Source organism: Colossoma macropomum, unplaced genomic scaffold (assembly GCF_904425465.1).
Source record: "Colossoma macropomum unplaced genomic scaffold, Colossoma_macropomum, whole genome shotgun sequence".
In the NCBI taxonomy this organism is placed as follows: domain Eukaryota; kingdom Metazoa; phylum Chordata; class Actinopteri; order Characiformes; family Serrasalmidae; genus Colossoma; species Colossoma macropomum.
In genome coordinates, this window is record NW_023494787.1 from 18,012,461 (window position 1) to 18,024,667 (window position 12,207).

The 12,207-nt window shown below is 39.7% G+C and overlaps 2 protein-coding genes across 2 annotated transcripts; both read right to left on the bottom strand.

Annotated features, from left to right (window-relative positions):
- Positions 1-2,885: 2,885 nt before the first annotated feature.
- On the bottom strand, positions 2,886-5,701 carry rpl30 (ribosomal protein L30). Its single transcript, XM_036566286.1, has 5 exons — positions 5,619-5,701; positions 5,454-5,502; positions 4,269-4,414; positions 3,392-3,522; positions 2,886-2,987 (listed from the first exon to the last, which is right to left on the bottom strand). The coding sequence occupies exons 2-5, from the start codon at positions 5,472-5,474 to the stop codon at positions 2,935-2,937; spliced, it is 351 nt and encodes a 116-aa protein (XP_036422179.1). The 5' UTR covers positions 5,475-5,502; positions 5,619-5,701; the 3' UTR covers positions 2,886-2,934.
- Positions 5,702-7,747: 2,046 nt separating this feature from the next.
- LOC118805047 (sterile alpha motif domain-containing protein 9-like) lies at positions 7,748-12,037 on the bottom strand. Its single transcript, XM_036565651.1, is given in 5 exon segments — positions 7,748-10,320; positions 10,323-10,730; positions 10,733-11,302; positions 11,462-11,717; positions 11,910-12,037. Coding segments are annotated over 5 exon segments (3,909 nt in total). The 5' UTR covers positions 12,012-12,037.
- Positions 12,038-12,207: the final 170 nt, after the last annotated feature.

Sequence of the window (12,207 nt, forward strand, 5' to 3'; positions counted from 1 at the left end):
CAGTGTCCAGAAAGGGAGATCAGAGTGGATTTATAGAGATGGCTCCGCAAACGAGGGATTGCATTACCGTTGTCTTACCAGAACAGACATGCTCACCTACTTTCCCCGCCTGCATCTGCACAACTGGGTCAGCTTTTGTCAGGCACGGGTCAGAGCAGTCATTCTGTTGTGTTAAGAAGATGTGAAACGAATACGGCAAGACACTTTGTGGTCCATCCGGTGACCTATTTGATGGCTCAGCACTCTGAGGTTATTAGTAAACATGCAACTTCACATAAACAGGCTACTTTTGATGGCTGTTACTGTTTCTTCATTACATGTTCACCCTCATTTTACTGCAAGCCCAAGGCACGTGCACGGCTGACGTAGATCATTTGGCCCCTGTGAGTATTTAAGAATTAAGACTTAGTAAACGTGCAGTTTTGGCTGAGAAAAGTGGGGCAATCGCTTAAGACATGAGAGATTTCAGGGGTAAATCCTACTGAAATTAGATCACATCAAGATGGAGTTTCTGCACTTTCAAAACTTTGGCTCCATTTTCCATTTTCCAATGCTGCTGACTTAAACAGACAAATCATATTAATGAAATGTAATAATGGTCCTGCAGAACAAGCATATATACTACATTCAGTAGCTCCAGATTCTGATAACCATGCTTAAAAGGCCATTATTCTACTTTTATCCAAAAAAAGTATTTCAATTTTACATCACTTTCCAATCTCTCTTTAGCCCTCACAAATAAACTGAGTGCCCTGTATTGTGTCCTTTTTAAAAAGCAGTCCAGGCTGAAAACTTCATACAACTTCACTGGGCTAAACTGCTGTAGGCTGAATAGATGAATATATGTAATTACTTAGTTTTTTTTTCAATATCACAAAAACTGAACTCCAAACGAGGCATTTTTGCTTCTTATCCCCCACATATAGACTGTATGGACAGGAAAATGAATGGTACATCTTGAAACCTTTTAGAAATTAAAGTACATTAAAAGTAAATTCAGTTTCCTTTAATATGGGGCCCTTTAAGTAACTGCCTGTAAAGAGCCATTAATGTTATTAATGCCATGATATACTCAGGTACAATGACAGAGATTTTTCATGTGTGCAGAGTAGTTATGCATCAGTGCTTATCCAATGTGTAGACAGTAGGAAACAATCATATTTAGAGGGATTACTTTGAACCCTTAATACCTCTTTTTCACACCTCAACAAGCCCTGGCTCTCTGCGCAGTATTATTGCATTCTCAAAAATAATAAAACGCATTGTAAGCACAAGTTTTGTAACATGTACTTGCCAGTAGCTCCTCTTCATTCAGAAGAGGGCACAGGAAGAGTGGGTTCCTGAGGGTGCTGTGCTTGTGCCAGCTGCCCTGGCTCTCTTCAGATTTCACATTGGTCAGCAGAGCCTGTGGGAACCAGCAGTGTTTACTGATGTTGCTTGTGCATTGCTAAACACAATATGGCCAATGTTTTTTTTTCTGAAATTAGGGGTGTTAATACTGAGTTTGGCCCCCTTTGCTGCAGTAATAGCAGCTACTATTCTGGGAAGGTTAGATGTTGGAAAATTGCTGTGAGGATTTTATTGCATTCAGTCACAAGTACATTAGTGAAGTCCCAATACTGGGGGGCTTTACATCGCTCTGAAACTTGGCACTGGGCATGGTGACCTTAGGCTCATGTGCAGCTACTCCAGAACATCCCATTCTATTGGCAGTGCTTTTCTCTGGGTATTATGCAAGCTGTGTGCAATTGAATGCTGGTGTTAGTACTGTGTGCACCATAAAGCAGCTAAGTTGACTAATTCGAAGAGGCGTCTACATTTGAACATGTAGATATGGCTATCTTTAAAATGAGAAGGATGTGCCATAAAATAATTTAAGATGTGTACTTATGGACACATTTTAGACATTGCAGATTTTAATCCAGTTTTTTTTTCCAAACCAAACTGGGATATTTGCTGTACATGATCAACCAGTATCAAGCAATGGAAAATATGGCTTTGCTCTCACAGAGCTGATTTCAGCTCTTAGCACACTGTGATGCAGGAACAAACTTAAAGCTGTAAATCCCTTAATGCGCCTGGTGTAAGGTTAACAGTGTCCTTACCCAGTTACCATCACAGCCCGAAGATACCCATGATAGCCACCATTATGACAGCTTTAAAAACAGGTTACGAAACAGATATTCCTCATTGGTAGTTGCGTAATTTTAATAAGTCTTAATTCAGTTATCTCTAATGTTTTGGTCTGACCCCTCACATTTTAAAGGATGAAGGAAGGCTCAATTTCATGTGTGCCTAAAGAACACATGCCACTTGTTAACTGCATCATTAAATACAGCAGGGTATCACCTAGTAACATGTTCTCAAATAAATATAGGTCTCTAATCAAACTCAAAAACAATGTGGGGGGGGGGCAGGGGTAGGGGATGGGTGGTCATATACATGGAGTTTTTTTGTTGTTCATAAAAGTGAAATTCATGCCCTCGAAATCACATTTCAAAAAAGCTGCATATTTATAATAATGTGTGCATGTAATGAGACTGGTACTGCTATTCAATACTGAAAAGACCACCAGTTCCTGCCATGGAGAGACAACAGAAATATGCCTATCCTTTACAACTACACTATATGCAAGAAACTAAGAAATAACAGTTATAATATTTCATACAGCAATATATTTTCTTAACTTCTGGTTTGAAATCTGTTGCAAACTGATGCCAGTTTACTGTACTTGCTGTAAAGGGAAGGTGTGTTACCGTACTGTGTTTAGACAAAGTTACTATTACTTTTTGACTAAGAGACAAATAGCTTGAGACTTAAAGCCCCTCTCCATCAACCAAGGCGGGACAAAGGTTGTGATTAAAGAATAAAACACCAAACCATTATGACCATTTAAACCAGTTTTATTTATAACAACTTCCAGGAAAAATGGCTCTACTTCTCGCCCTGCTGCTGGTCTGGCATGCTTCTGATGATGTCAGAATCGCCTGTGGAGACAAGAGGACACTGATCAACATCACCTGAATTAACAATAATCATGTGTATTTCCAATATAAACAAAGATCACTTTATTATTGTTTTTTAAGAAGTCGTTGTGATCAGAAAGAGGTATCAGGGTAATCTGAGCAAAACTGCAATTAAGCTGCTCAAACATCCAATCAAAACTACAGACACTAAAATTAGCAGCACTTCAGTCAACTCCACACCAAACTAGTGTTCAGCTAAAAGTCAACCAGCAACTTTCTGGTATACAACCAGCAAGTTAATGCTAATGCCACATCAGGCAGCTTCACTTTAAAGTTACTGATTTTAAAGTCCAGTATTCAAACAATATGTCCATTATCAACTGCTTGAGAATAATTCATAAAAGATATTTTGCATTGTTACGTACCAGGATCAATGATGGCCAGTGTGCACACCCTGTAGTATTTACCACAGGCTGTGCCGAGCTCAATGTTGTTACCACTGTAGTGGTGAACACCGGTTTTAGCCAACATGGCGTAGTACTCAATTTCTGATTTCCTGGAAATAAAAAAAGTTAATTAGTAACTTGAGAAAAAAAAAAAATCCAAAAAATACTCTTTGGCAACCAGTGTATGGTAGATCTAGAATCCACCCAGGGCCACTACTTCAATACTTTTCCAAATACAAATCCAGTGCTTTCATTTAATCCATTCCGGGCCAAAATTCATAAAGTTTTTTTAATAAAGATTTCATGTAGTCAGTTTGGGGGAAAATTAGTCAGCAATCAATATCCACTTGGTCGGTAGTTCACTTTACTCTGAATAAATGAGGAAGGGCTCACATGCCTAAGACAATTAACACTCAAATGGGTATATCTAATATTTAAAATTATTTTTCAAGTATATCTTGAACTAAAGAGTAAAAAGCTGGATCAGCTCATTAGTCCTTCCAAATCGACTGCATTCAGGGTCAGAAGTTTATTTAACTTCATTTACAAGAACATGCTTTTATAAGAAAAAGCTAGATCTGAAATCTGGTGATGGAACTAATATTTGTACACACTGCAGCCCTTCTTGGATTAAACACTCATGGTCTAATGCCATGACTCTTGGACCTGGTTCTCTCTTTTATGAAACCAAACCATCTTTAGTAAACAGCTTGAATCGGATGCTGAAGGAAGAAAACATGCATTACAGAGTGAGTACAGTTCCCTAAACCGGGGAGCTGTTTGGTTTTTCACATGTTCAATATTATATAAAATTAGTTCACATAATCCCATTACACACTAAGTAAACTGTGCTTACCTCAGGGCAGGGCAGTTGTTGGCCAGGATAACCAGCTTGGCTTTGCCTTGGCGAATCATCTTCTGTGACTGTTTGTATCCCAGAACATATTTGCCACTCTTCATCACCAGCTGGAGTCTGGAGTTGATGGACTCCAAGGACTTTTTCTATAGTGGTAAAAACATGGAGTTATTCAATGAGACTGAAAACACAAATCAGTAACAAAGTTGTGAAGGACATACACACAAATGAAATTCAAACTGACCAGCCACACAACTGAAATTACAGTTAAAGACAGACACGTTGACTTAAGACAGCAATCAACACAAGCGTCAGTGCACTACTGGCCAACATGTACATCACACATCCAGAAGTGGGTAGAAAACAGTTACATTTACTCAGCTGCATGTACAGCAAAAAAATGATAGATCTGTAATGAAAAACTTTTTACTCCTTTAACTATACATCACTGGCTATTTCTTTTTAGGGATTAATTCCATTGTCATGCTGATGACATCTGTAATTCACTGCTTTGCACTGTTCATCATTTTAAACCAAGGACACATCACAAAAGACAGAGAGCAGAACATAAACTTATGGCCCCAGACTGACAGATGCTGTGTTTAAGTTGCTTAACCCAAGTACCAAGTAGCCTTTTTTCGCCTGCGAATTCAGTACTACTTCCAAGTCGTCTACCTGGAAAGACAATTTCACTTTTATTACAGTTCTTACTTCACTGCAGCAACAACACTAACTTGAGCACAGCTTTAGGCTACTCTGTCCACCTCACGAGGCTGAAGTTAAGTTTCCTATTCGCCGGTTTCTTGTTCGAATTTTCCCGTTCCACCTTAAATGGCACAGCGGATACATTCAACGCAAGGCGCCAGAGCTGCTGCACCATTTAAGGTGGAACGGGATAATTAGAAAAAAAAACTGACTTCAGCTTCAGACCCAGCTCGCTGTAACTTGTCTAAATGACCACACAGCCCGAAAGCACCACCGTGACGCCTATTACCGCCCGCTTAGCCGGCTAGCTCAATAGCGTTACCGCAGCACACAGTGCGTTTTAACACTGTAAGCCGGGCCGGAGAGTCACTGTGCTCTGCTGTTCATCATATCTAACTCCAGCAGTTATAACACTAATAAAACAGCCAGGCTGAGTCCTCCCCGGACTCGAGGCCTGCGGCTCCACGTGAAATCACTCACCGTTTTCTTCGCGGCAACCATTGTAGCGCTTTAGTCCGTTTCGGCCAACCTGAACACAACAACACGACAGATGAGTCCTTTCTCTTTCAAAACGGAGCAGAAAAGCGCTTCGAAACGCGCATTAAAACAGATTATTTTCTCAATTTGCCGCAGAGCCACACTCACCGCCTGGCGAACCCCAAGATGGCCTCGTAGAGAAAGGACTTCCCAGTGTGCATTGCTCTCGTAGCAACACGCGCTGTCATCGCGAGATCACGGGCTGGGTGTTCAGTCGGAGGAGCACTGTGTTGGTGTTGTGCCGAATTCAGCTCCCTGTCATGACCTGTATTCTCATCTCGGGGGCGCATTTTTCTGATGTAAGTACTGTAGGCAGTCCGCTTAAACTGTAGCTACACAGGCCAAAAGAGCACGAAAAGAGCCGTATATTTCGGTCAGCAGTGGAGAAAACTGCTGTTTTACACAGTGGACAAAATCAGATGTACTTCAAACAAGAATGACATGTAAATCATGTGGTTTCCTATGAATGATGCAATGAAGAAAAAAATAAATGTTTAAAATATGGTTTATAAAATGCATGTGGATTTCAGTGAAAGTGACCAGCTCAAATTCAACCAGCAATCTTCTGGTTTGCAACCAGCAAGTTATTGCTAATGCCACATCAGACAGCTTCACTGTAAAGTCACTGACTGAAAAGTCCAGTTTTAAACTAAACGTCTAATATGAAAAAGGGGTGGGTGAAATGGATGTGAATTACAGATAGTCAGTAAAAGTGTATACGAATTGAAAGTTGTGATGAACAATTAACTTTCTGACTGACATTTAGCTGTGAGGGGCACGAAAAAGTAGACATTATCATACATGATACATGATTAATGTTGAAAGACACCAAAATTTACTCTAAGGGTAGTAAAATTTTTATCGTCCTTTCATAAAATACTTTAGTTTTCAATTTACATGCATTTTATCCACTTTCTTTTGATCCAAGAATATTTGTTTGTTGTTGTTTGTCACCCTCATACAAAAATCACCTCAGTGATGATGAAACATGGATCATATTTTAAAACACTGTTTTAATGAAATAACAGTTGATTTTATCACTGTTTCTCACTCAGGAAATCAATTCATATAGATTTTTATTGACTTGTTTCTAATGCATGCATTTTTACCAACCTAATTTACATAATTTCATTTCTGTCTATTTCTGTCTATCGTTTCTGTCTATTCCACTCGTCATAGATGTGTGCATCCAAAGATAGCCATTTGCAAATTCTTGCATTGCTAAAGATGAATGCTTTTATGATTCAGTAAATATGTTTATTGATTGACTTTTCATTACCGGGTAGTGCAATATGTATTTTTCGCATCTGTTGAAAAGCAGGTAAATCTGGCTACATTGTTATTACATGGAGCTTCCACTGGCTGTACATATTGGTCAAAATGTGTGTTACTAAAAGTGCACACAGTGAGTGAACAGAGATAAAGGGGCACATTTTGTGACAGGCTGTCTGCTGGAAAATGCACCCTCCCTTCAATCTGGTTGTGTTGGTGTTACATCTGTGAAACTTGCACAGGTGGTCCAAATTATATAATACTAAGAGAATTTTATTCTTCAGTAAACAAAATGAAAGCTGCAAGGGGGGTACATTTTGAGGCTGACCACCCACCACCTATGCCACGAAGATTCTGAGATTCACAGATGTTTTCTTATTTGGGATTTGTTCTTGGGTAAGAACAGAATCTACACACACTCAAGAGCACAAAGTGCAAACAATTCTGCGGTTTAAGAACACGTCATAAATCTGATGTAGACTTTTTCTTAGGACCTTTCTCAAGAACACATTTAAGAAAGAAACTATTGGTGAATGAGGCCCAGTGACTTTTTCTTTGTAAAGAAATACAGGGAAGAAAAATCAGAAGAGGTGTCTTTTATTTTTGAGGATATAAAACAGGAACATAAAAAGTCATTACTATTAGGGGTCCAAGCACCAGTGTTGGTTTAGCTTATTTTTGTGTCGTTATAACTTTTCTCTCTGTGCTGTTTCTCTTTTTGTTCATTTAGATGTTTACACATTTCTTTCTGGTTGTTTTTGTTTCTAGGATAATGACTACTGATTACTAGTACCTTTTCCCAAGATTTTCTTTGTGCCTGTGTTCTCCTTTTATTTACATCGCTGTTCTCAAGCCTTCATGTTGAAACGCATTGTGTGATATGCTGTATAATGTATAATGTTCTGAACTCTTTAATAAATTAAATAAATTCTCATGCTCTTTCTTTTGGCTTTGATTAACTCTATTCAATCTTCATAGCGAATGTCATATGCAAGTGGACCAGTCATGGCAAAACCTAAGTAGAAGGACACCCTTTCTGTACTGAATCCAGATCTCACAGCATTAAGGAAGGCTGGATGAACTGGGATTTTCAGTTTACCATACTCAATGTAAACTTCCCCTTGCTCTACAGTTCCGTATACTCTGAGCAGGCGGTCTTTAATATCTTTCTGAGCAAAGATGTCTCCACTCTGCCAAAGCCTGTTGCTTTCTTTTGGGTCTTTTGAGTAGTACAGTTTTGCTTTAGGTACAAGCCTTTCCAGTCCTGACTTTTTGCCCAGCAAAAAATGAGAAATAGCGCCTCTCTTGCGTAACGAATTGGGCAGCTGACGACGAGAAGAACTGCGTATGGAGTTGACATAGATTCTGATGTTTTTGTCAGGAACTGATGCAGATGAACAGGGCCAAAGTAGCAGTAACGCCAAGTAGTAGGGCTCCGGAGACGAGTACTGGACTCCGATTTCTTGCAGTGTTTCCTTCAAAAGATGAATGAGGTCCCTCTCGCTCATTGCACACTTCGACTTGGGTTTGATGAGATGCAGGATTATGTTGGCTAGTATGAGGTTTGTTTTGAAATTTGGACTTCTGAATTTCACACGCTCATGTAAAAACTGATAGCATTCTTTTATTTTTTCCATTGTTTCTCCACTTCTGTTCTCCAAGTGTTGAAGCAGCCCTGCAAAAGTGTCAGCTTTCTTCTCTTCCAGAAACATTTCGCATGCCTCAATGTCCATGTTCTCGCGTAGAAATTTTTTGCCTGCATGCTCTTGTGACCATTCGGCCTCTGAACAGAAGAATGAAATATACTTCTTGAAGTATTCTGATATCTTCCGTCTACACCTGTGGTCTAACTCCTCCTCAAATTTCCTGCTTTTCAAGTAAGTAAAGTAGCTGTCAAAGAATTCAAAACTAGTCTTTGCCTGCTTCTTTAACTCACGGAGGAATGGTTTGTGTTTCTTCAGAACAGCTACGTATTTCTGATTCATGTCATTGTCCTCAAAATGAATGCTCTCAATAGGAATGCTGCCTTTGAGGAAACTCTGCATGTATCTTCTTGTGAGTGGATCTTTTCCATTGAAAAATGGGAGGCTGCTGACCAAATCAAAGACCATGAGTGCTGTTTCTATTAGCCCCATGTCCACATACTGGTTGTAGCCTTTAATAAGATGGTTATCTTCATAAGGCTCATATTCAGTCTTTGACAGTTTCTGTGCCTTTTGGAAAGCACTGGTTGCCTTTTTTGCAAGCTCGAGGTAGGCGTCGAGATTTTCTGGGATACGAGGCATCTCCTGCTCCTTCTCTCTTTGAATTCTGTACTTCAGGTGGTTTTTGTGGATCTGGCCTATTGTATCAACAGTGAACGGGTTTTCTGTGATGTTTATCGCACTTTCTGCCCAATCAAGGGCCTGAGAGAAATCTCTGCCATAAAGGTAAAGGTACCGTGCCAAGGCTTGGGGAATGGAAGCACTTGTCTCATATCTTGATGATGCTTTCATAAAGATGTCTTGAACTTTTTGTCTCCCTTCATCTGTGTGGATTTTTTCAATCAACAGAGAAAACTGAGTGTCTCTCTCATTTTCCACATTGCGCTGCCTCTCAATCAGCATGCGCTGAATGGAGTGTATTAAAGCATCTTTCCCCAGTCCGGTTTTGAAAAACAAATCACAGTGAAGCAGATCCGTGGTAATGTCACTTCTCTTTATGCTGTACGTCAAATCCAGCTCCTCAAGGCATGCCCAGGCTATGTCATGGTGTAGGATACGGATGGCAGAGTACTCCCCACACTGGTCAACCTTAAATCCGATAAGCAAATTTGAGTAAGGTTCCATCCTCTCAAGAACAGTTTCTTTTCCCCATAGGAATGATTTCATCCCAAGAAAGTCTTCACAAACTGACTGAGAAATATATGAATCAGTCACATATGAGTTCAGCAGTGCCATGATTGAGAGGAGTTGGGCTTGCTTGGTGCCCCTGTCAAGATCCTTCAGCGTATTACAAACTACGTTTTTAACATATTTCTTGTCAAAGTTTGACTTCATGATCATAAAACTGTAGAAGTTTTCAGGCCTTTTATGATTTTCCTTAAGTTCTTGCAGTTTCTCTTCAAAGTCGTCTTGCTCTTTCTTTGTTAGCTCTGTTGTTATGTACTGACTTACCGTCTCACAGCATTTGTGCTGATCTTTCGGGAAATGAGTCCGAATGCAGTTCAGAATGATGACCAGTGAGTTTGCACTCTTTTCTTTTTTGCTTAGGCAATCTTCATCTAATGTCCTACGAATGCAGTTCCTCAGATTTTCCACACCTTCTATATCTTTGGAATCATCAACCAACAGAAGAACCGGTGTTTGAGGAGATTCATCACTTTTTCCATACTTCATCAAGTACTTTATTTGTGATGCCACCTGCTCTTCTGAGGAGCTGTCCTTTAGAACTGCGCATCTTAGCTGATTTCGAAGGTCCCACATTACGTGCATTGCTAAAGTTGTACCTCCACATCCAGGATGGTGAAAGAGGTTCACCAAGACGCATGTGCTTTTAGGACGGCTTCATATTTGTCTCGTTTGATGAACGGCTTTGCTTTCCGTTTCTCTGAGAAATAGAAGTTCCACCATTTGACTTTTCCTCCTCTGTAAAATTCTTCCTCAGTCTTGAGTTTTAAGTCTTGAAATTCAGCGCTGTTTTCATCATGAACATTCTCGCACTCATTTTCACACAATATGTCTAAAGCCGTCATTACATCTGCATCTTTCTGTCGCAGGATGACAGAACTAGAGCCAGCTGATGGCAGCAACTTTCCATAGGATTGAAGGTGCGGTCCCAGTTTCATTACAGTTCCATTCACTTGGCTGATGTCCAGCTCATAGATGGACTGCCTGGTGATGTCAAACTCATATTTCTTTTGAATGAGACTTTGCCATTTTTCAAATGATCTCTTGCTTTCACAGATATGTGCCTGTGGAACGTCATGAATGTGTCAAAAATGGGGTCTTTCTCCGACTCTACAGAAGAAAGCAACAGAAATATGACCAGGCATCTTCTACCAGGAAGGACCTCTGGTTTGAAGAGAAATGAAACCATTTGCTCTATTTCCCTGTGCGTTCTTCTCAACCAGCTTTGGTAGTCTAGATGTCTACTAGATTCAGAGTCAAAGTCAAACCTTCCATTGCAGAACACCCAGCTCGTTTGTTTGTAGAGATTCAGGTTTTTAATCACTGCACTTGGTTCCCCCTGAAAGTGGATTGGGAAGTGCAGATTTGCGATTCGGGATTCTCTGTACAGCTTGCATGCACCATTAATGGCTGAATTAGGATCAAAGTCCAAAACACAAAACAAATTAAGTTTGCAAAGAAACTGGAGGTGTTCGATTTGGTCAGTATCGCTTTTGTTCATTACGATGATATAATAGTTGTAGTGATCCAGTGTTGATCCTCCACAAGTCAGCAGGTTCCTGAGCTTCTCACCATGATTTGTTTCCCTTTTTACCTCTGTCTTTGAGTCCATTGATGAAATGTGGAAGTGGCCTATGAACACAAAACCACACAAAATGTACAGCAAGCTACTGAAGTAATGAGTATTGCACTGATTATACCAAACAGCCACATCATCTAACATACCACAATGAGCTTTAGGACCACAGCTAAATTTACAACAACATCAAACGCTTTTCTTGAGTTTCTTACCGATATCCTTTGTCAGGCTTTCCACAAGGTCATTCCGTGGAATCTTCTCTAATATACAGGAAGTGATTTTCAGGGCATTTTCATCCCCATAAAATCTGATAATCAAGTCTGCAATGTATGTTCTTTCATTCTTCTCCAACTGACACGCAGGAATGGCTTTGCATTCATTCAGCACAGGTTTGTTTAAGTAACTTTTGAACTTTTTGAAGTTTTCTTCTGTAAGTTCCTCCAGACAGTTAATAAGCATTGTAAAAGTCTGTATAAAAAGAAGAAAATGTTGGTATTTTTAACCCGATGTATTCAGCTTGAACGTGTTTTATTCTTAATAAGTACAAATAGTAGCATTTATTCTGGTTTAAAATACTATTGTAAAATCAAAAATGTCTAATAGGAGGCTCTTGTTATGTTGCATCTTGTATATTGCATGATGGGCACCATTATGACATACCTGATTGTCCTTTTCTGTTCTCCCAGTACAGTGTCTTTGACTCTCTGTCTTTGCAGAGGCATCTGCTTTAGTTTTAATGTTTGTTTGTCTGTGCTTGTGCATCTCTTGTTTGCAGGAGGCTGTAGTGTCAGACAGCGTTATGTGTTTCTTCAATCGGGACATGATCCTAACAGCTGGACCGTGCTCTATACCCATGTCCAGTAGATCTTGCTTTTCAAAGCACACTAGATCTTCTCCTGACACTTCTTCTTTAATAAACTTGTCTGCATATTTCTGGTTAATTTTAACCTCTTCGCAA

Coding starts and splice junctions, on each gene's coding strand:
- rpl30 (XM_036566286.1), bottom strand. CDS start 5,474: ATGGTTGCCGCGAAGAAAACG. Junction 4,415..5,453: donor TGGTTGCCGCGAAGAAAACG/GTGAGTGATTTC, acceptor TTACCACTATAG/AAAAAGTCCTTGGAGTCCAT. Junction 2,988..3,391: donor ACTGGCCATCATTGATCCTG/GTACGTAACAAT, acceptor TTGTCTCCACAG/GCGATTCTGACATCATCAGA.